The sequence below is a fragment of the Pseudopipra pipra genome, chromosome 1 (assembly GCF_036250125.1).
Source record: "Pseudopipra pipra isolate bDixPip1 chromosome 1, bDixPip1.hap1, whole genome shotgun sequence".
NCBI lineage: Eukaryota > Metazoa > Chordata > Aves > Passeriformes > Pipridae > Pseudopipra > Pseudopipra pipra.
In genome coordinates, this window is record NC_087549.1 from 57,134,929 (window position 1) to 57,159,808 (window position 24,880).

The 24,880-nt window shown below is 34.7% G+C and overlaps 1 protein-coding gene across 2 annotated transcripts in view; it reads left to right on the forward strand.

The window, feature by feature from the left end:
* The window catches only part of DOK6 (docking protein 6), a 265,261-nt gene that overhangs the window by 125,654 nt on the left and 114,727 nt on the right, over positions 1-24,880 (forward strand). For both annotated transcript variants that reach the window (XM_064657745.1, XM_064657736.1), the window contains exon 3: positions 1,860-1,974. In XM_064657745.1, the coding sequence (XP_064513815.1) occupies positions 1,860-1,974 (115 nt within the window). The remainder of the gene's footprint in view (positions 1-1,859; positions 1,975-24,880) is intronic.

A 24,880-nucleotide genomic window follows, 5' to 3' on the forward strand; every position in this document is an offset into this window, starting at 1 on the left:
GATCCCCTGCAATGACACAGGTTTGGGATGGGCAGGCTGGGAGCAGGCCTGTGGGTAGGGTCCTGGATCTTGTTACCTCAGCTAGTAAAGCTCCATGGGCAGTATGAACAGCACCATGGCCAGTCAATACAGGTAATGATTATCCCCCTCAGTTCAGCACACATTAGACAATATTTACAGAACTCATCTGGTTTTGGCCCACTTGTTACAATAAAGATATTGACAAACTGGAGTTAGTTTTGCTGAAGGTTGTCAAGATAGACCCTAGAGCAATCTTCAATTCTAATCTCAAGTTAATCGTCAACACATAAACTTTACATTTCATGCTTGTCTCAGTTTCTTTTGCTGGCTTCTTGATGCCTCTCACTGCTCATCTGCTATAAATATTATTTGAAATATCTTTGCCCCAACATGTTCCATTTCTTTACTGCACCATATAAAATTTCTTAAAAATTTGTTGCCTTAAAAACATTTCTTCCAGCCTATCAGAAGGAATGCTAGACCTGTATACTGGGAGCATAAGAATTTCAAAGAAAAAAAACCCCGCACCTACTTTCAGTCCGTTTTTTCCATAGTCATAGATGGCCAGACTCATATGAATGACATTTTTTTAGAAATTAATTCTACCTGAGGCAAATGTCCTGCCTGAATAAACCAACTATAAACAGATAAATTTTGCCCAGAGTTCCAAGAAACTGAGAAAAAGATTTTATAATATGAGGTGTTAAGCAGATTAATATCAGCTGTGCCACCAGCTCTGGTTTTAATAACGTATTTTTCTTCCGTTTGTATTAATAGTAGTTATCTACTTGCATCAAAAGAAAATGGAAATAGACTGAATTTTTTATGCTGTAAATTTGCTGGAAGGGTATTTTTTTGTAGATAAGCTTTTCAGATATTTAGAAAATAAAATAAAACTTTGAATTCTTTTGGGGGTGACTGTTACACTTTAAAGACAGATGAGGATCTATTCTTACAAAGGTAGTGATACTATTTGACACATTAATTGAGTTACCGCACTTAACTAATAAAACACTGTCCTTCCAACATTAGGTTTTCTATTTGATGTAGTTTCTGAAACTGATCCAAGTCATATGAATATAGAAACTGAAAAATAGATTGCTGAAAATCATAAGGCTGACTTGATGTCATTGTAAACAATGATTTCAAGTAGGACTTTATTAGAGAAATAGGGCATTCCCTTTTTAATACATTATATTTTATAGAAAGTTTTGCAACTTTAGATTCTACCTATGTATGTGTTTTTATCAATTAAAAAGCTTATAAATATAAATAAGCTTAGGGGGTATTGTGGTTTAGGAATGGCATTCCCCCGTTTAGTTATCCCACCAAAACTTAAGGCCACAGTGCCATTCACTCATTCCCCCGTTCTCTTCCCCCTTCCTGGTCTGCAAGGACAGAGCTGAGATTTGGAGGCACAAAAGGTGCAAATCACTGGCTGAGATAAGAACAATTGACTGGAAACAGTGATGAGATAAGAAAACTAACACTAACAGCAACAATATTAATAAAAAAATGTGTAAGGCTAAGAAACAATTTACACAGAAAGCCCACGACAAATATGGACCAGCTCTTCCCCACCAGACTTTTTCTCCACTGGAAGGAACGCCCTTCTCCTGGGAAGTGAGAGTCTCTTACTCCCGACCCGGCAATGTAGTATGGAATAACATCTGGGTTATTCCAGGACCCTCTCCCAACTTCTGTAAAAAATTAACCCTGACCTGGCAGAAACTAAGACAGGGGGAAAAACTGTTTATAGTAAAAATGGAGCAGTTAAGGTTAATATTTTTATTTGTACTATTTATACACTGATCTAAAGTACTTTTCTTCATTTTAAGGTAACTGAGCTGCACAATATCAAAAACATAACCAGATTGCCTCGGGAGACAAAGAAGCATGCAGTGGCAATTATCTTTCATGATGAGACATCAAAGACATTTGCGTGTGAGTCAGGTAAGCAATTGGTACTGCATCTCTAGCTTGAAGAAATCAAGTTACATGTCAAAGTCTGGTTCAGATGAATTAACTTACAATGCCAGATAGAAATCCTTCGCTTAAAAGAATTCATGGTAAACAAAAACTTTGCAGTTTGAGATCTGGGTGTTTTAGAGTTTGGTAGGGTTGTTTTTATTATATGTTGAGAGGTGTTGGGGTGTTACAGAACTCTTTCTTCCATTATTTATCTTTGACTGCATGCAGATGGCCTAAAGACTAGAGATTTTCAATTAAACTTGTAAAACTGAGTGAAAAATAAGATGTTATTAAGTCAAGATGTGAAACATTCTTTTTTTAAGAAGTTTTGCTATAGGCACTTACTAAACTCATAATTATCATGCCATTGCAAATAAGAGGTAAATACCAGCTAAAACCTCAGGATATTGTAAAGCAGGGTGTCAAGCAATCTGTGGTTTGAGCAACTACATAGCATAATGAATGACTTGAGAACAAGACTTGGGCTTTATGGTACTACATAATGGCAGGTAGTTACTTGCAAGACACTGAACATTGCAGTATTAAAGTGCACTATTTTCTTGTTTGAAAGTAAAATTGCAGATATCTGTGTCCTAGGGTATATTTTAATGGGAAAAAAAGTTTTTAAAAATAATGGGAAATTTTTTAATGGTAAACTTTTTATTTTTTTAGTGGCATGTTTGAAAGGCATTTAAAAAGTTTATATATATAATACTATATATATTTTTAAAATATATACATATGTAAAATTAAATATAGGGTGAAGGGCCTAGAGGGGAAGCCATATGAGGAGTGACTGAGGTCACTTGGCTTGTTCAGTCGGGAGAAGAGGAGACTGAGGGAAGACCTCACTGCCATATTCAAAATCCTCATGAAGGGAAGTGAAGGGACAGGCACTGATCTCTTCTGTCTGGCAACCAGTGACAGGGCCTGAGGGAACAGCAGGAAGCTGTGTGAGGGGAAGTTTACACTGGATATCAGGAAAAGGTTCTTCACCTAGAAGGTGGTTGGGCACTGGAACAGGCTCCCCAGGGAAGTGGTCACAGCACCAAGCCTGACAGAGTTCAAGAAGAGTTTGGACAACCCTCTAAGGCAGATGGTGTGACTCTAGGGGATGGTCCTGTGCAGGGCTGGAGGCTGGACTTCAATGATTCTTGTGAGTCCCTTCCAATTCTGCATGTTCTATGATTCTATATTAATACTATCATATAAACATTGCATCATGTACAGTCTAAATAATAAATTAAAGTGAAACAAAGTTTGAGAAATGTAGAGGAAGTTAAAAGTGTGTAAGGTCATTAATTATGTGGATTTTGGATCAAATATTACGAATGTTGATATATATATCCCATCATGAAAGATGGATTGCAAAGGTGTGTTTTGAGTGGACAGAGGCTTGGGTGAAGTGGCAGACCACTGGAGAGCTTTTGGGTGGCGATCAAATTTCAGACCAAGATCGGTGATATAGTAGTAGGTGCCTGCTCTAGACCTTCTCATCAACAAGAGAAGACAGATGAAGCGTTCTTAAGAGGTGGAAAAAGCCTCAGTCCCAGACATTGGTATTCTTGAGTGACTTTAACCACAACAGTAACTACTGGAAGGCCAATAAGGCTGAACACAAGCAATCCAGATTTCTGGAACAGATTGAAGACAATTTGTTGATACACATGGTCAATAATATGATGAGGGGAGATGTTTGTCAGGACCCTTTCGGTGCTTGTCAGGACCCTTTGTCCTTGAGGGACAAAGAAGCCCTTAGCCTCTTCCATAGCCCAAAAATTAGTAGAACACAGAATGGATAAAGGCACTTAAAGTAGACAGAAAATAGGTTGGTTTTAAAAAGCCAAACTTGCAGCCAGTAGATGGTGGATCCCTCAGGGATCAGTGCTGGGACCAATACTATTCCCTGTCTTCATTGACAACCTGGATGATGAGATGGAGATTACTCTCAGCAAGTTTGCAAGTTACGCCAGATTGAGGTGACCCAAATTGGGAAGGGAGGGCTGCTGTCAGAGGGACCTGGACAGGCTGGAGAAGTGGGCTGACAGAAACGTTATGAATTTCAGCAAGAACAAATGAAAGCTCTTGCCCTTGGGTTGTGGTAATTCCAGCCATAAAGCACTTTTGGGGTCTACTCTCTGGAAAGCAACTCTGCAGAAAAGCTCTGGAGTCCTGGTGGACATCATAGCCTGAACACCATTAGTGAAGGTGTTGACAGCAGGTACAGGGAAGTGATCTTTCCCTTCTGTTCAGCAGTTGTAAGACCACAACTGGACTACTATGTCCAAGTTTTGTGCCCTTAGCACAAGAATATTGACATACAGGAGTGAATCCAGTTAGGGCCACCAAGAGTCAGGGTCAGGAGTACCCGATGTATGAAAAGAGACTGAGAGCTGGGCCTGTTCATCCTGAGAAGAAACAACTTCAGAGGATCTTACTGCTCCCTACAGCTCCCTGATGTGACAATACAGAGAAGATGAAGCTATAAAAGTGTCAGATACTTTGCTGTTTCTGAAAGACTACAAATCTTAGCTGTGGGCATGGTGGAGTTTCAATCAGTTTGCCTTTCTCCATGCCTTCAGTTTATCTAAACAGTATAAACCGCATCATAACTATCAGATGAGAGAGATACAGTGTTTTGTTTCATTAATGTATGACTCTCTTGAACTCCAAATCTTTTGTGTGTTCTGAACTAGGAGAATATGGTCTAAAATTTCTTTGCCAAGTCACTTCCACAATGAATTCTTTCTTCTTAAAAAGAACTGTTACCATTTTCACTGATGCTGAAATGTGTCAAGTACTTCACTGTCTTTTATGAAACTTATCAAAGTTTAAGGAATATTTAGAGAACTGCTTATTATTTAAAGCATATTTTTTTTCTTCGCATGTTTAGTGCAGTGGTTCATATGGGAAAATGAGTAGACTTTTAACAGCCTCATGATTTATAGTGGTGTACAGACAATGGGGTTTGTTTTGGCAAATCAGGCCGCTTCTTTGGTTAACACAATAATAGCTTCACTCTATTAATACCTCTTCTTTCACATGGCTTCAGTGGGAAGGGAACATTCAAGTGGTTTTGACTCAAGTCAAAAATCTTCTAGAATCATAACCGGTTGACCTTGAATATTTTAGGACCCTGAAGTTTCATAATGTGAACATTTTTCCACCATGAAGTCTTTGAATATACAGAAGCAGATACCTTGTTTCCTATTATCTTGACTTCCAGAGACAGATGGAACGACAGTGACACTGAACCCTTGCAAAAAGTTTGCTGAGCATAGAGTCAATAATTCCTTGGAGATGAGGAGAAAGTATTATTCAAATCTGAGTTGATTTTATATGGGGACTGAACAATGTGACGTAGGGCTTTTGTCAGCATTGTACCAGGAGATGATTTAAAATAACAGTATCATTTTGGTTTTGATAGTATGAGCTGATATCTTTCTCTCTGTGCAGTCTTAAAATCTGAGAAGCAGCACATTTTTCTGGCACATAGCTTTCTTAATTGTGGAATTAAGCACAATAAAATGCTATTCTGTTTTAAAATAGGTCTCTAAAGTTGCAGAACACTTTGGTTCTCCCCAGAAAGCCTGAGAGCTGCGATACCAGCCCACTGGGTGTGCTGGCTCAGAGCCTGTGTTTTTTTCCTGAGCTCCTGCAGCTTTTAGTCCCTCAGCTTGCTTATTGTCTTCAAGGCAGCTACTGGCAAGTCTGAGCCCTGGGTGGGCTGTAGTCTATATTTCCATTAGGATTTCAGCAAATTAGTCATCTGAGGTGCATCTAATTGTTGGTAATCTTCATTTGCTAAAGAAAACATTCTACAGAAAAACAAATGAAAGTCCTCCATATGCTTTTGTTATCATCTAGCTGTTCCCATCCCTACCACCAGTGCTTCTGACATCTACAACAGCTGTAAAAATCTGTTCAGTTCTGAAGCCCTATTGAAATATTTTGAAGAACAAACAAGTCACCAGTATTACAGTTCCCTGAATAAAAGCATGAGTCAACAAGTCTTTACAGAAGAATTATCCCCCTTCAGGAAGAATAGGAAGCTTCTTGCTGTCACTTAATCTATTTCTGGCATCTGCTCTAGCAGCAGAACCTTGTGACTTTGGTGATTAGCAAGCAACATTTTTAAATTCTCTGTTACCATGAGGATTGTTTCAGTGGAAATAAACTAATGAGAAGTCATGGCTGATTAACTAACATGAAAAATAGTCTATAACTCAGTGAACTTCAGACAGACTCTAAAGAGTGGGAATTCTTCTTTAGACCTTGAGAAACTATTGCTACCTTAGCAAGAAACATGTTACAGGTCTCAATTTCAGCCTCCCTGAAAATCATATGAAAGTTATTGACATTAAGGGAATTTTTACAAATTTATTTTTAACAAGAATCATGAAATTATGAGTTGCTTCAAAAATAGGGAAGTGCAAAACTTTCAGGTTGCTAACACATTGAATCTTGAGACAGAATTAAATGTTGCCAAACATATAAGCAGATTAAGGGGAGGGGCAGAATACTGTGAAGAAAATTGAAATAGTTTTGGGGAATTTAGCATACTTACTCCAGCATAATAACAGTTTAAAGATGTTACTGTTGTCTTTTAAATACATAAAGGAGATAAAAAGCGGAAAGTTTTTAAGATATAAAGTGACCTTATCACAAGAACAAATACAGAATATATGCCCAGTATCATTCTGTGTTGCTGTAGCCATTCAAATAGCAGAAATAACATAGACTGAAAATTTAGAGTAAAATTTCTAGGAGTTAAAAGAGTAGGGTTCCACACAACCTCAAACAAATCCTTCTTCTTTCCCATATGGTTTGTTTTCTGCACTCTGCAGTGTATTATCAAGCAAATAGAGAAGTTCTTTTAGCTCTGGGTTCCAGTTACTGGGTTTACGGTGCTATCTTTCCCTGATAACTTTGTTAAAAAAAAATTGTTGGAATGGGTTTTGTTTGGTTGTTTGTTTTTTTTTTTTTTTGTTATTGTTGTTGCAGGCTTTTTAAGGTAAGTGTACTGTCATATTTTGTATAGTTTATAGCCATACTCAGATGCATGTATCTGTTAAGAAGCAATTCTTCCTGCAAGCCTGATATCTGTAGTGTGACTGTAAGACAAGTGTCTAGACTGAGATAGGTGTTCTGAAATGACCTTTAAACTCTCACAAAACTTGTAGATATGATGCAGTGAGCAATGGTGGCTGTGCAGGACCAGCAGTAAAATTAAATTGGTGGACATGAGTACTGATTAAAGCTAGAAGTTTATGATGCTATTATGGAAGTCAGTAGCATGATGAGGATTGTGCCTGAATAATAGCTAGCTTTCAAGGAGTGATGCTTCTGGGTTGCACTAGTCAGTGGAGCTTGCTTTTCCCTTTGCCAGCGAAATATTAAGTGATACAAATCCCTGATTATTTTACGCTTAGTGGACGCTGTTTTTTTCACAAACCAGCACAGGTTTGTGAAAAATCTATTTTGATTTCTAAATGACAGAATGTGGGGAAAATTGATGAACTTGTAAACCTATTGATAAAAAAATTAGGGAGGTTGAAAATAGTATGAAGACAGAGATAAGAGAGAAAACAGATTAGGACTGAAAGTGATTTGAGTATAGAATGAGTTGTAACATGAGGGGAAAATCACAGAGAAATCTTAAAACTGCAACTGTTAAACAAATGCAGATATTCCCCAAGATACTGATATTTTTCTGTCTTCTCTTCAGTACAGTGCCCCACTCTGTATAGAAGTAGATGAATTGAAGGGCTTTCTTTCTTTCCAGGCATGCATGAACTACAGTTCTAGAGTCATTACAGTCAACAAACATCTTAATTATTCTTAAAAGGCTATACTTTGGCATTCCCTTAAAATTTTCCCTATTCAAGTCCTGGGGAGAATAAAATTGGGTTATTGCAAAGTGTTTATCAGCTACTCTATTTGAAAATTCTGGTTTAGGGATTTATCCATTCTTGTGGTTGTTTTGGCTCAACCACCATTTTTATTTCTCGAATGTCTTTCTGCTGTGATGGTTACCTTGATAAAACTCTTTTATACATCAATAACATAAACAGTCTTTTTCTTCTGTATTCTTATACTTTCAGCTTTTTCTGAGTGCAGTCAAACTGAGATAAGTAAGTCTTGTTATAACTCTGCAAAAAAAGTTTTACTTCGTCGAAGTTGAAGGATTGTTCATGTTCAAGTGGCAATGTGTTCAGCAATATGGGTGTTTTTTAGTTTTGTATATATTTTTTTCTTTTTAGATCTCTTTTCACCGTTTGTTGGTGTTGCTTTGTTTTCTTTAAAAAAGTAAAATTACATTGCTGCTATCATTTGAAAAGGCACAAATTCAGTTCATTTTTGTACTGAAAAAGCTTTTGGGCAAATTAGTACTGCTTATGGGCTGGGCTTTTTCTCCTTGATAGTTTTGACAAGCAAAAATATTATGTGCTGAAAGAATTTGACAGATGTCAGTGGAATATTAGATGTAATTCATATTACTCTGACCTTTGACAGTTAAGAAGCCTGGAGGTTTTGGATTAAGATTACTGTGAAGCATTAAGTCTTCGAGATGAAGCATCAATGATCATACTTGCAGTTATTACTAACAATACAAATGGCTACATGAGCTTTAAAAAAAAAATTAAAGTTCCCGTTTTTGCTGTTAGTTTTGTGAGTTTGAAGCTCAAGAATCATAGAGGTGGTGGAAGTGAAGAACAGCTTCCCAAAAAATGTTTGGGTACTGGAAAGAAGAATACAAAGTTCACCTTTTGGATGCAGCAAAATAAACCTATATAGTTGAAACTATTCCAAAACATGGTATATTTCTTTGCTAAGGTGTCAGGGATTGTTCTAATAAAGTTTATGATCATGGCTTTTCTGCTTTCAGATTTTGCTTATATATATATAAAAGTGAATATATATATAGTGAAGGAACCTGCCCTCTCTGTAAAGCATATGGCTCACTGGAGATCAGATACATGTTCTCACTTCCACACATGCCACAATGTTTGAGATCCAAAAAAGAGTGAAAAGAAAGGCATTGAATGAAGTTGCTCTGGATTCTTACATTCTCCCTTTTTTATCATAATATTTGAAACACTATCCACTTTCAGGGCAAAGTTCAGTCTGAGTCATGGTAATAAATGTTAAAGTCTAAAATTAATATTTAGAATGTATATTCTTTTGTTCTGGAAAAATAGTTCCCTTTTCATTAATAATGAGTTTTAGTTTCTAATTTTTTTTCATTTTACCTATAAGTATGCATCTCTGTTCTAACATTTATGAATTAGAAGTATTGGATTTTTCCTCTCATTTCTCATAATTGGTTGCCTGTTGATCCTCATTTTTCTTAGTTACCTGTTTGAAATACATTGTTAAAATTTTCTGACACACATTGGTAATAAGTATTACTAGCAAATAGAATGAATACAGAAAATTATACTCCATCTTCATACTCACTGATGTAACAGGTTCTGTGCTATTGCTTTCCATCCTTTCTAGCCAATTCTAGGTTATTAATTGACTGCAGACTTAGTTCTAAAATTAATTAGGATTTTAAAAAATATTTTTGGAAGACAAACTCTTTTTTTTTTTTTTTACTGGAATAGCCATATGCTAAATTTGAAAATAGTAGACACACAAGATGGTCGCCATCCTTTTAGCACTTCTTCCAGGCAATTTTCTGAGCTGGGAATGCTGCAGCATTCTCAATTTGTAGGGCAAATGTGAGACAACAAGGAAATAAAGTTAAATTCCAGACAAGCATGCACAGGTGCTGTGACAAAATAAGCAGGCAATCTGTAACATTTCTAAATGCAGAAATTGGGAAAGGTAAACTTTCTCAGAGACTGCAATATGGGAAACTCTAAATTTAAGCCATGAAAAGTCAAAAAGTTGAAAGCTGATATTTTTTTCCTTCCTTAAATTTTCCTTATGTAGTTGCATATATTGCAACTACAGGGATTTAGTTGCCTATACTGTTTACATACTGTAAACTTGTCTGAGGACTCTTTAACAATGTCTAACATAATGGATCTAGATAGGTACTCTCCATGATATTTGAAAAGTCATGTCAGCCAGGTGAAGTCCCAGGTGACTGAAAAAAAGAAAAAAAAAGAAACATTGTACCCATCTTTAGAAAAGGTAGAAAGGAAGACCCTGGGAACTACTGACCTGTCAGCCTGGATGATCTTTAAGGTACCTTCCAACACAAACTATGCTGTGATTCTAGGTAGAGAAGTTCAGTATTATTCTTTCTTTCTGGACAACTGTATTGAAGTGTAGACACTGTAGGTGCTTTCCTTAACACAGTTGTACTTGAAGAAATTGAAATTTGTACGAAATATAAACTGCTCCCATAGGAACAAAAGTCAAACAAGATAGCTAAGATAATAGTGAATCATCCATTTTAGAGTGTATGTAGAACTCCTCAAGAGTAAAGGAGTTGAAAAAAATCTTCCTGCCTGCATAAACTGAGCAACTTCAGAACAAAAAGAGAAGAGAGCAAGGAGATTTCAGCTTCATCTGATAGATGCACCATCTTGAATAGTGAATTTAGAGAGACTAGGAGAATAAATCTCAAAGCCTCTGCCCTAGAAGTTCAGCATACGGTTACCTTTCCCAGTAAGCACAGAGTGGAGGTAGTTTAGTAATGGTTAAATCTAGGATTTCAGGCATATGGAGTTATGGAATTGTTTGTTTGATTTCAACAGAAAGGTTCTTAATTGCTTATTTGTTTGTTTGGGTTTTGGTGTTGTGGGTGTTTTCTTTGTAAGCTGTTAAAAATCTGATGAACCTTGTAGTATCTACAAGTTCTATGTTTTATACTAGAACAAAGTATGTATTAGTGTGATGGCACAAGCAGACTAACAACATGGTCTAACGTTTGGCTACAAAAAATAAAAAAAAAGTTTTTCTTATCCTCTGACTGTTTACCTTAAACTGAAATATATAAAATAATACGTTGCGCATCTCTATACAACAAGATTTCTTTCTGATCTCCTTTTGACATTCTTAGGGACTGTGATAAAAGTACTGTACCATAAATATCTTCTGGTCCTGTGAAACAAAAATAGAGAGATACTGTGTTATCCTTTATATAGCTCACGCCATAAATTGATTAAATTAAGTTAAAATAATTTTTAATCATATTATAAGTGTGAAAGTCCAAATCTACTCCTTATCTTAATAAATAAATAAATAAATAAAAAGGAGTAAACACATTTTATCAGAACGCAAGGCAATAAGGCACTACCTATTTTATCTGCTTTCATGCTCTCTACACCTTCTTTTTAAAAATATTGGCCTGCTCTACACTTCCAAAAGGCATTCACATGCAATAATAAAAGTATTACTGGAAAACGTCAGAGAATCTTTATGAGTTTTATACATAAAATTTCCTCATATTTTTAGTTGTTATGAGCAGTTTGCAGAAGAGGGACAGGAAATGCAACTTCATTAACTGGATGAAAGATGAATGTGTCAAAGTCTGGAAAGAAATATCAGACGGAGGGCTTTTCTCCGTATTAAATATTTACTATAGATATATGTGTGAATATAGAATCTACTTTCTCTAAAATATCCATGTGGCAGATTGTAATATAGATTTGCAATTGCTATTACTGGTAAGAAGCATGAAATATTTAAAAAAGTAAATGCAAAATAGAGAAATGTTTCTCTTGCTTCCTCTTCATCCACTTATTTCAGATCTTGCTAGATTCTTGTATTCCTTAGCCATACCTTGCTATTCATCACAGATATTGCACGTAAGAAAGTTGTCTTTCCGTACTACTTAAGAATAGATGAGCTATTTTCTGAAGCAGGAGTACATCCATGCCTTCTTCCTCTTGAAAAAAACCCTGCTGATTCAAATTGCTGCATATTTTGTATGATGCAGAAACCAAACCCTCTCCAGGCTTGTTTTTTAATGCATTCTTACATGCAGGAGTCATGGTACGAAACAACACATTGTGCCTGAAAAGGGTGACATTTACAAGCAAATTTAACGTTTCCATTTTAAAATTACTTTTTAAACATCCATGTTACTAAACACTCTGGTGTTTGTAGAACAGATCAGGATAAGTATTTTTCATTGTATACTAAGCAAAGTAATTTCTTTTTTTTCTCTCCACAATGTAAGAGTTTGGGGATTTTCTAAAAGACTTTCTACCATTGTCATTGTGCTTAAGGTTGATTTTTCCACATGCTGTTTATGTTCTATGGCATCTTACCTTGATTTTATGATGAAGATCATAGAAGTGAACCCTTAATAACCACCACATTTGAAATGATGTTCTGATTGGCATTTAGACCATTGTAACCAATCAAATTTAATTATCAAAAAGTACAGAACAATGTTTGGTACATCTTGGGAAACCTCTCTGTCCTAATGAAGTATAAGCTATACCTATTTGTAAGTGTATATGTATATTATTGTATATATGTAAATCAGTCCTAGAATCATAGAATTATTAAGGCTGGAAAAGACCTCTAAGATCATCGAGTCCAGTAATTAACCCAGAACCAGTGTATTCACCACTAAACATATTCTTAAATGCCACATCCACATTTCTTTTGAACACTTCCAGGCAGGGTGATTCCAGCACTTTCTTGGGCAGCCTATTCCAGTGCCTGACCACCATTTCAGTGGTGAAAATTTCTTCACCAGTGAAGACATTTTTCATAATATCTATTTTAAACCTGGTGCAACCTGATGCCATTTCCTGGTAGCTTGTGTCTATTCTGTTTAGGTTTTTTTGAACATAATTAAAAGAAACTAAAGTATATCAGAAGTACTAAGATTGAAAAGAAAATGGCATAGCAGTATGTTGTTGAAACTAGAACAAAAGCCTGTCTTTTCCTTCTTGGTCAGTCTGCCCCAAGCATTATGCATGTGGTAGTCTTTAACTGAGTATTTTCTTATAAGGGCCTCTGCTGTGGTAGGTACTTTGGAAGAGAAGTGAATGAGACTCGGTGTTCTAAGTAGTTTTTTGTAAACCCAGGAGAAATGGATTCAATTTCTTTCCTAGGCTGATACTTTCTAGCACCCAGCACTACCAAAGGTAATAGTGGCTATTTGTATGGTTTCAAATCTGTTACTTCCTGTGTTCTAAAGATCATAATTTAAAAATAGATTTTTAAAATGTTCTTGTAGGAAGGAAATTCAAACAAGATGTTTTAATTCAAAATTCAGGCAAGACTCCAGAGACTGATTATTGTAGTGTAGTTATTCTTCCCATCTTTTGGGCTTCTGACCCCCATCAGCATGATACAACTGCACTTGATACTGAAGTCATGGATTCTTCAGCAGCCTGCCAGGCAGGCGGGCAGTGAGATGGGTTGATTTCTGACAGTGCATTTAGGTCTTGATACACCTGCATTTAGTCAGAAAAGTCCCAGTCAGATCTAGGAGTAGCAAATTTTGGAGCAAATCATCAGTGCCTTGAGATTTATCCCTTAAAACTGTGCAGAAAAGTTAGCACCATGTTAAGGTATGTCATCTGCAAAGAGTTTCGTTGTTTGATGGGCACAGTCAATAAAGAATTATTTTTTTGGTTATGTCTTCATGCCTAGATACAACCAGTCTTGGCTGCAAACCACTTCTAGTCTGCAAATAGTGCAGCTTTATGTCAGGAAAGCATCACATCTCTGCAAATTACCCATGCTTCTCATCTGGTTTGGAGTAGAGTTAATATAGAAAAATGGTCACCTGCTCTTACCAAGAAACATGATACACCTGCAAGGAGGCAAGGCATGTTCAATGACAATATTCAGACTTTATTGTTAGGTAAAAGAAATCTGCACTATCTCTGGTTCCAACATTCATATCTAGAACATGGAGAACATGTAGTTATGTTGTAGTGAGTTGACCTTGGCTGGCTGAGAGGTCTCCACTAAGCTTCTCTCTCACTTCTACTCAGAAGGACAGGGACATACAATGAGAAGTTCATGAGTCAAGGTAAGGATGGGGACAATGTTCACGAAGTAACAAAACAAGCAAAACAGACTTGACTTGGGCTACCTAGTAACAGAGTAGGAGAGTGAGAAGCAAAAGACCCTGAAAACATTTTCTTTTCCTTCCTTCCTTCCTTCCTTCCTTCCTTCCTTCCTTCCTTCCTTCCTTCCTCCCTCCCTCCCTCCCTCCCTCCCGCCCCCCCCCCCCCCCCCCCTTTGGTATTAGCGTAATACCCTATTCACTCTCCACAAGTTTGGTAACACTGGAATTGAATCCAGGTATCAGCTGAGATAAAAAGGCTTCTGATCATCTATATGGAATATAGATCAGATCCCCTGGGATTTGTGAATATGTATCATCCTGTAAAATTACATGACTTCTGCAGTTCCTGACCTCTCCTGAGAACAGCATACATTTAGTGACAGCACAAAAATCATGACATTAATTTATAGATTGAGTTTGGAGTATTGACAAATGATGTATGGCTGGCTGAGCCTAGGGATGGTTCAACAAATAACATGATAATTTACTGCTCCAAACCTGAAACATCCAATCTATTTTTCATTCTCTGTCACTGCTCAGCTTGCATTACATTTGGCTACTTATGGTGTGGACGGTATATGGGACTGCTGGCAGGTTAACTGTTTCAAGACTTTAAACACTTTAATTACTGAATGAAAACAAGCTGAGAAGAGTAGTGTGTGTAAAACAGCCAAGAATGCTCTGTGTGCTACTAATGTATAATTGATCAGGTATTCAGCATGGGATATTCCACTTCATGTAGAGTATAGGCATGGAAATTTTGGGCAAATTTGTGCACATTCAAGAAAAGCCAAAAAAAAACAAAGCAATAAAGATAAGTATTTAATGTTCACTGTCCATCCATCTTCATAATGTTTTGAGAGGTTGCTACAAGTCCACTGCCAATATGAGTATTGCTATAAGCATTAACACAGCCCAGTGGGCTGTTGAACATTCAGAATGGTCCCTGCAATGAGGGTAATTGGTAAAGCTTATATATTTGCATTTCACTGCTGGCTAGTGCTGAGAACTAAAGCAATTCTTAAATGTGTTGGGCCACTACAGCTAAGCAGTGATAGGTAAAGACAAGATTTTTTGTGTCTCTTGACTACATGTTCTTATGAGATCTTTCTTGAGTTGCCCTAGCTTTTATACCTGCAGAGCAAAGTTACCTCATGCATTGTCACAGCCCACTCAGATTTTTTAATCTCTCTTCCAATATTTCATGAGAAAACATTGAACTGTGATATATCTTTAAGAACAGAAGTAAATGAATTTTAGGTAATAATAATTCTATATTTCAATAATTCAAATTTTTCACTTTTCCTGTGTATTTGAAAAGACTACAACAGATATGGTAGGTATGCAAATGAACCACAAATGCACCAATTAGCAGATATTTCAGTTACTAACTAGTGTATTCCCAGACAGCTGAGATTCCCCTGTTTACAGTAACTGATGATCCCGTGTCAAAGTTCCAAGCAAGTCAGCATTAAATTTCTTGAAGAGAGGACTTGGCCTTTTCCCTGGTAAATATATGAAAATGATTTCCTGAGTTAATTTTACTGTCTGAGTAGTTCTTCTGTCAATTTGGAATGTTCAACCTTAAATTCACTGGAGGTCTTATTTTAAATAAGGAAATTCAGTCTAACACCAAGAAGAAAATTGTGCTTCAGATGTCCAAAGAAGCTTAATTAAAAAAAAAAAAACCAAACACAAAACTTTATCAGTCATAATCATTGCTCCTCTTTATGTAGTTTTAAAGTTTTAAACAGTGCCCTAAACTGCACTGCTTTTCTTCAAACCACTATGACATTGATTGCAATACAGTCCTCTCTATGTGAAGATTGCAATGAAGGAGGAAAATATGAATGTATTCTCTGTAATTGCAGTTCAAGTACATTCATTCAATGTTTTCATAACCTATACAGATAAATTAACCTGTTTACTCTAAAAAAGCTTTGTTTTTTTCCAATTTCTTTCCTAAAGCATGGCTGCTTTTAAAGTTTTGGTTTAAGCAATTTCAACTGCTTCCAATTGCTACTAAATCTGCTTTGCTAGTTAGTGTGAGGTTAAAACTGAAATTAATCAATGGAAAAAACAGTAGAGGGAAGCTGTGGACTGCAAGTTGCCTTTTAGCTTTTAGTCATTTAGTTAACTCTGTTTCTCAATTTTTATTTGTTTTCAAACTTAGAAAATAATGTATTAATGTGAAAATAAGGTGTTATTGATGACAAATATATTAATTTTCTCCCTCCTGCTGAAACAGCTAGAATTGATATGAGCAGCTTATATAAAAATAATTTATGTTCTTATTTGAGAACTTTTTTGCATTTTGCTTTAGATTCAGTTTTTATCAATTTGTAAATGTTCCAGAAAGCAGAACAAACATCATATTAGGTTTGAATTTTACAGGTATTTGGTGGATCAAATTTGCAATGCTGTTCAATAGGTTTTGATGATCACTGAGTGTGACAGTTCACTACATTCTTTCAAGCAAGTTCAGGATTACTTCATCTTAGATGGAGTTTTTTTCTCAATTCAACTTGACCAATCACTCATTTCAGTTCTTATACATGTAATGGAGAAGTCAGAATCAAAAATTCTATTCACAAAAGTAGTGCAAATACTTCCAAAGTATATTAATGCATTCATTTAGTGTTCTGGCATGCGTTAGAGGTTTAAGATTCATATTCAGTAAAATCTATATGACATGTACTAGTCTTCTGATGTCTTATGAAGATTATAGCCTTACTTTGAACTGAAATCTCTACATTAATTAGAATTATGAGGAATCTTGGTCTGCTTCTAAATGATAGAACACTAGATCCATTTACTTTCTGTAAAACTATAGATTTTGTAAATGTGGGGCATTTCTTATTTTTTCCATATTGTATCTGTATTGGGACTTAGTTTTGCCATGAATTTTTTGAAAGCTTGCAGCAACATAAAATTTCTAGTGACTCTCATGAGACTATCACTTTATTGGGTAGCATTAAAGAGTGATTAGCCTGCATTTTTATGATCATGTAAGAAAAAGTTGAAATAATATAATCTCAAGTTCCTTATTTGTTTTTAAAACTAAGCCTTTCCTTAAAAATGTTTATAGTTCTGAAGTTAAAATACATAGATAGTATTTTTATTTTTATGGAATCATATTAACTGGTCTATTATGAAGAATCTTTTTTTTTTCCCCCTAAACTAGACATATATAAAAATAATCCTGAATTTAGAAGAAAATTTGTAAGCCTGTTGGCTAACAAAAAAAATTAGTAGCTTAGAATTAGTGAAGTGGAAAGCAGAACCAAGTCCATCAGCAAGCTGACTATTTAATTTCCAAATAAGAACAATGGCTCACTAATATAAATTTTTTCTGTTTCATAAACGGGATGTACTTTGTAAAGTGTCCCCCAAAGATAGCTCTTTGAACTGCTGTTGGAAAACTGTCAACTCCATTTCAGAACGGTACTTGCTCAGTGACAGTATGAATTTTTTTGTCTCATTAGAAAGTTATTCATTGGCCAAGCTTCTCAGTAATTTAGCATTTGGTTTCAGTTTCAAGAGGAAAAAAATCCTGTATCTGAAGTTTATATTCCATTAATAAAACATTAAATCAATATTACATCTGTTACTGATAATTTTGACAGGACCTTGAAATTGAAATAATCAAATTATAGAATTTGCTGTGAGCATATAAAATGAATATAATAAATGTAAAATGAAAGAAAATTTGAATGTACTAATGGATAAGCAGCTAGATAATTAAGCTAACTGGTCTAGACAAGACAGATAAGTGTTAGGTATGTACCTATAAACATTATTCCAGTAAGAATGACAAAATGTATTACTGTGTAGCTTCTGCTTTATATTCTAAACTTCAACAATATTACCATGGTAAGTTTGCTTGAATGTGTAAGGAGGTTAGCCTAAACCTTGCTGTAGCTTGCAATCACCTCACTGAAAAAATAAGAAGGGAATTAAATAGGAAGTCTGACATTTATCTCTGCTCTTCTCTCTAGTGATTGAAGTGAATTAATGCAGGAAACTCAAAAAGCCAATGTAATTTTAAAATATTTCTACTCAGTGACAGTGCCAATCTTTTTTCAAGTGTAGTACAATGTCCACGACACCTATGTGATACAGGATGCAGTGCTCCCAGCATATGTCATTAGATATAGCAACACTTTCCTGTTAATAAATGTTGCCCTTGCTGTTAGTACTCATCAGCAGTAGAAATCAGCATTATTCAGATATGTATGTAACTTCTCTATTTTATGTTTATCTAACAATAATTCCATGGTGTGCTGAGTATAACTAGTTTTCTTCTCAGATGGCACTTCATACTGACAGTCATACCTTTTTTCTGGGAAGTGTTTATTATTCGTCTATAGAAATATGATTTATATGAAAATGTAGTTTACTGTGGTTAAGAACCAGCTTAGAAGAAACTCTAAGAATCCTCTTTCTTGTTAACTAGTCCTTCAAATGCAATACCCCACTATGAATTTCTTGATATCTGGAGATATCCTTGGATTTATATACTATCAATAAGTGTCATTTTTGTTAAAATGTAGACATGAGTATAATAAAAATCAATAGTGTAAGACAACAATCTCAGTAAAAAGGCTTAATTTCTTAATATCTAAGGGTTTCTTTTTAAAACTTTTGATCATACTAGAGGAAAATGTGAATAGGAAGAAGTTGGAAGGAGAGTTGTATGTTCCTGCATGTGATTATGTTGAACTACTTAACAGGCAGTTTGTAACTGTGTGCATGCTAAATTAAGAAAATAGTGATAGCCCATGAATTATGAGGTTTTAAATAATTGGATTTTTTAAGGTTGTCACAGCTATAATTTTAACCTCCTTTGTGAATCAAATTGTTCACAGAATGTCAAAAAATTGTATGTATGCTGATGAAGATTATTATGAATTCTGAAGAAATAAATATTTTCTTTAATAGAAGTCTTGAAAAACTACAAATTTATAACTCTAAGTAGTGGATATGTAAAAACCTTTATTGAGATTTGGGTCTTTGTACATATAAGCATTATACATGTATTTGTTGATATAAACTTTGGGCTTCATGAAGGATCAAATCAAGGCAGTAAATTAAGATGTCAATTTTTCTGGCATAAACAAAAAAGGTTTCTCTCTTTCTAGCTCAGTAAAGCACTACTTCTCCAAAATTTCACTGTCACTTGTATAACAAATTTTTTTTATTCCTGCTTCAATCTACTATATTGCACTACTAGTTTTGGACATGGAAACTGATTCATTAATTCTATTAGTTATCAAGATTCTCTGCAAAGGCATATTTTAGGGATTATTGTGAAAATGTAAAGAATAATAATTGTTTGTCCTTACTCAATTCAGGAAGAAAAAAAAAAGAGAGAATTATACATATAATTGCCTTTTATTATTTGGTTTCTATTATGATCTCACTGTAACACTCTGATCAAGAAAAAAAAAAACTGATATTTTATTCATTTGTTTATGACTAACTAATAAACCCCTTGTGACCTTGACTTATCACAAAATCAAGAGAGGGGATTTTTGCATTTTTTTAAGGCCATGGAACTTAGGAGTAGCCACTCAAAGCAGAATGGAGAGCAATATCCAAGTCATCCATCTTCTCATTTAAAATCATTAATGCAGAAAATAGGAAAAGCATATGCCAGCATATATATTGTACTTTTGTCCATTAGTTGAGTGTGCTGATGGTGCTAAATAACTCCTTTTTAAATGACAGTGATCAATTTTCTCATCCCTGCTGTTAAAAACTCATTTTTCTGTAGAATTTGTTTTCTAGATTGGTCTCTCCATTATAAGATATAAGCCATGCATTTGAATTTAGCTTAAGTCATGAGAGATTGGGATCTTTTACCTGGAGTCTCAGTAAGGAACACAGAAGACCAGTCTTTATTAGTGTGTGACTCCAGCTCTTCCATAAAGGAAAGGACATCCATCCCCTGCCCTCTAGTTCTGTATGTGCTTATAAATCAATTCACAAGAAATCTGTTAGTGGGCAACTGATCACCAGCTTCATCTTCAGATGCTGCTTCTCACAGTAATCAGCACCTCTGATTTACAAACTTAAATCCTAATCTTTTGCCACAGTTCTTGCTCTATATGGTTCAAATATTAAATTTAAACAACTCATGATGAGTTGTTTACCCTTAAATAAAGATGAAAGATTTGAAATAAAACAATCTTTCATCATTGAGTCTCCAGTTGACATGCCTTAAGCCATCATTCAGCAGAGTTCTTGAAGTTTCAAATGATTTAATCTTGGTATTGTCTGTAAGATTACATTCATCAAAACTTATTTTCTTGGAGGAAAATGACACATAATTGAAGATGGATGTTTGCTGTTTTCCTGGTTCAACAAAGGACATGGTTTTACTGTTCCAAATCTTAGAAGTCTACTGAATTAAAAAAGAAAAAGAAAAAACTGTCCTATTAACTTAATGAAATTATGGACTCTGAGTTTCAGCTTCAAACAGCTATCTCTTGTCAGGTTGTCATATGTGTCTCTTACTTATGATCATGTTGTAGAGAAATCAGTGGTGTATATTAAAACCCAGGAATCTAAAATTGCACACTTTAGATAAAATTTTATTTTAGGAAAGTTATTTACAGGAGGTTTTGCCTGATTGGAAAGCATCTATATTCATAGACATTCAAAGAATGTCTATTTTCATAAAACATTTCCTAATTTAAATAATATTTACATGTATCAAGTGTAGGAATCCACTTTATACTGGGAATAAAATATAAAAGTGTAAAAGGAGAGGAAGAAATGGGAAGAATTGATAATGAAAAAATAATCCCCTTTGGGTTTAAATTCTGTAGATGTGAAATTTGAGAAAGATTTTTCTAATTATATGTTCTTAAATACTAACTCTAGACTATGAACTTTTAAGATCTTTTTTTTTCAGTAGCTCCACATTAAAATCCAGCAAGAATAAAGCAGAAGACACAGGGTAATTTCTAGCTAATACTTTGTTCTGCCTGAGAGTAAAGTTTTATGCAACTGAAAATCAAGTGGAATACATGCTGCATTATGATCTTACAGGTGATTTCAGTCAGAATGAGTTTCTTTAAACTTCCAATGCCACAAAATCTTTCTTTTTAACTCTTGTAGTATCAAGGAGTCCCATGGAAACACAGAAAGAAAAAAATTATTCTTTCAGGAGATTTTTTTATTTTGAAACAGTTTTTATTTTGAAAATAGTTTATAGTACCACGCATGAATAAATCTAAGTATTCACAGCTTGAAGTCTTGCTCTAATTAGGCATGTTTAGCTAAAGAAAGGAAGAAAGGGAGATTACAAAGACATCCTAGTCTGATAGTCATTGTCTGCTCCTTATGATTTAATGCAGAAGATATTCAGATGGCTGGAGTGAAAGTCACGTGTTCAAAGGCATAAGATCATACAGTATGCATTTTTTCTTCCATGTATTAAAATTAGTCCTTTTCACCTTGATTTTCTATAGGAAAATAATGTTTTTAGAATTATTTATCTTATCTAACAATATTTCTGATCTTCAAGTGGCAAGATTTGTCAATAGTTCAAAGATAAGACTGAATATTTAACATATTATAAAAAAAAAGAAAAAGAAAAAAGACAAATGAAATGAACCTTAGGATTTGTTCTATTTTTGGGGGGTATTAGATTCTCTTGCTAGACTGTAACTTAAAAGCTTGACAACAGGAGAGAGCAATGCTTCAGATTTACACAGAAGGTATTAAATTTCCCATGCATTTAAGAAATAACCCTATAACTTTTCCAAGAGGAATAAAAATATTGTGGGAGTAGACTAAATCTGAAATACTGCCAATTTTTAAGACAGAAAAATGCTATTGCTGACTGCCAATCATGAGGTAGCTGCATAAGTTGATGTGATAGCATCATCTGTGTGTTATGTTCCTGGTGACAGGCCCATTTTGGACACTTGACTGATGGTGTTTATGTCATTCCCACTACAGACAAGCTGCCTCAGGTTATTTTACTTTCATGCAATTGCAATTTAACATTAATAACTGTTGAAACAGGTATGGATTGTCAATCCTAGGGAACTGTCTAATTCCCATGCCAGATTCTTTTAACTGGCCCATTAGTTTCAGACATAATGTAAATGCTTCTGTGTTTAGGCAGGTTTTCATAATTCTTACTTTACACTTTGAAGAAAGTTTGAACTGAGAGTGAAATTTTGCAAGGCATATTTTTGAGCAGTGGTGCTCTGTCAGCTCACTGTTAATCTGTTGGACATACTAAGACTTGACAAACATTTGTGGTATAATGAGAGTCACTAGTCCCCAGTGTGAAGTAGAATACGTGATTTTTAAGAATACCTGTAAATATATCCTCAAGGACTAATTTATTCACTAAATAGCATTTTCTTCCTGGAATGGCATCATTCATTTCTGTAGGACTAATCACTGACTAAAGTGATATTCACTTTTTTTTTAATAGCAGAAATTGTCATTTACCTAAAGGAGGAAAAAAAAAAAGAAAATAAATGTCCTATAGTTTCATTAGTAGTAGTATTGAGCAAAGGAAAATGCTTTCTTGTTTTTGCTTCTTATTTTTCTTCATTTTCCCATACATTCTCTATTTTCAAAGAAGTCATCTAAGTTCTGTTTCTGCATTCTCAAGCAACAGTTCATATGGGAAACTTTCCTTCTTGCTGGTTAAATTTTGGTTAGGGACTGCTAGTCAATCTTGTGGGGCATTTCTTTTAGGATTTGAATGGAGGGTGCTCTTTTGCTGCAATTTTACACTGGAAAGGAGGAGCAACACGGATAAGAGTAGATATTATATGCAAGTAAATTCCATTTTAAGGAAATAGTTTAATGGACAGCAACAACTATATGATAAATCTTTTTGAATACTGTTATTGCCTTCAAAAGGATTCACTTGACATTGTATGTGCTTATATTATTGACAGGACAACAGACAGACTAGTAGCTGGGTGCTTGTTATTCAAGCTGAAACTTTTGATCAGACTTGCAGAAACAAACAGGATATTATCAGTATATATCTCAGTAACTACAGGCAGGTACAGCTGGCTATTTGCAAACACAGGTACATAGTCAAATTAAAATTATCAGAACCCTGTTCTTGATGTATCTTGAATCTCCAAATAAGTGTGGCAGAAGTATCAGTTTTAAAAGCTAATAAATGCCTTTTGATAATTTTTGTAATTGACTGTTCTGTCCTTATGCCAATTCAAGTTTAAAATAGCAAATGATGAAGAAATGAAAGTTTCTTTTTATATAATACTTAGATCATATCTTCCCTCAGTTAAAAAAAAGTGCATTAGCAAAGTATGCCAAGAGTTAAAGTTACAGAATATGTGTTCATATTCTGTAATTATTCATTCAGCTTGATTGCATCATTATTTAGTATTTCCTTAAGCAAAAAAATTATAATGCTCAAATTATACAGAGAAAGATGAGTATGTCATTAAACTAATGGTATAGTCAAAAATATGCATACATTTTAGTAGCTGGAAGTAGTTCAAAAGTAATGGTCTTATAGTATTAAAAGAAAAAAGTGGCAATGACAAGAAATTTTGGGGGAACATGACTCACCAACTTCTTTTTCAAAGAATATGTTCAGGATTCCTTTAAAATATTTTGTCACTGCTTGAATATATAGTATTTTCAGTAAATTAATATAATTTAACAGCATATGTCATTTTTTTTCATGACTTTCCTTTGGCTTTTGGTTCAATGATATACACTTATATAATAACAGGACACTTTACTCTGGGTAAAATATTCAAAAATCACAGTTCAAGAAAAATACGAAAAAGTTTCCTTTGAGGTAGTATTATTTGAAACACAATCAAAAATTCTATATGAGTCCCATATGTCATAACGTATCTTCAAATATAAGTGGTCAATAAAAAACTAATTTTAATAAATCAGTTGCTTTCAGACTTGCAGCCCATTATCTGCTGCTAGCAAGTTTTAGTCTGTATGCGGTCTGATTTTCTGTTCTCTTAAAATAAATAGGACATATTTCCATTCATTGCTTCCTAGCTGTCATTTAAAATAAAATTGCCTAATTCATTCATAGCCAATGTTAATCAGTTACCTTATTACAAAAATAAGCACTATCCCTCTCTTCCTCTGAACAAAGATAAGAAATAGCCACATTGCTTTTGATTTGTATCTGTGTTTGACTGTGTGTGATGTGCTTTAGTAAAAGTGCCCAAAGTAACAGAGACACGGCTAGAATAACAGATTTTAAATATTTATAAAATAAAATTATGTTTGAATCATCAAAGGATGATATACATCCTGATAAAGGATAGATGTTTTATGGTATTGTTGATTTTTATAAGAAATTATATGCCTGCAGGCAATAGTGTTATTTGTTAGTCAACCAAAAAAAAAATAAGTTGCTACATATATTGTATGTGATGCAGTGTAACAGCACAACAGTCCTGTGGGAATTTTATAATTTTTTTTCTTATAAACTTCTAATTAAGCCTGGGTGATTTCTAGAAGAGATAAATTGGCCCATCTTTCATCATCATCTTTCTTTCTTGGTAGGAAACATCAGGTCTAAGTCCTACTAATCTGTACAGATTCTCTCCAGTTTCTTCCAGAGTAAGAATATTTAGTTGGATTTGGATTTCTTATAAATGTAGTTTAGAGGGAAGAAGAGTCAAACCATTTGTGCAGCAAATACATAAAAATGTTTCAGAAGTGAAGAAACGTAACATTTTAGATATGCACAGTTTGACATCAGGCAAAACTGAAAGTGAGGTTTTTTGATTTGCACAAGGACAGTGTTTGTTGTCACCCTCTAATATTGTACACTCGCTATTTCCAACTTAAATTATTGATCACGTCACTTTACGTGGGCAGCATGAGAAGAGGTCTGTCTTTAAG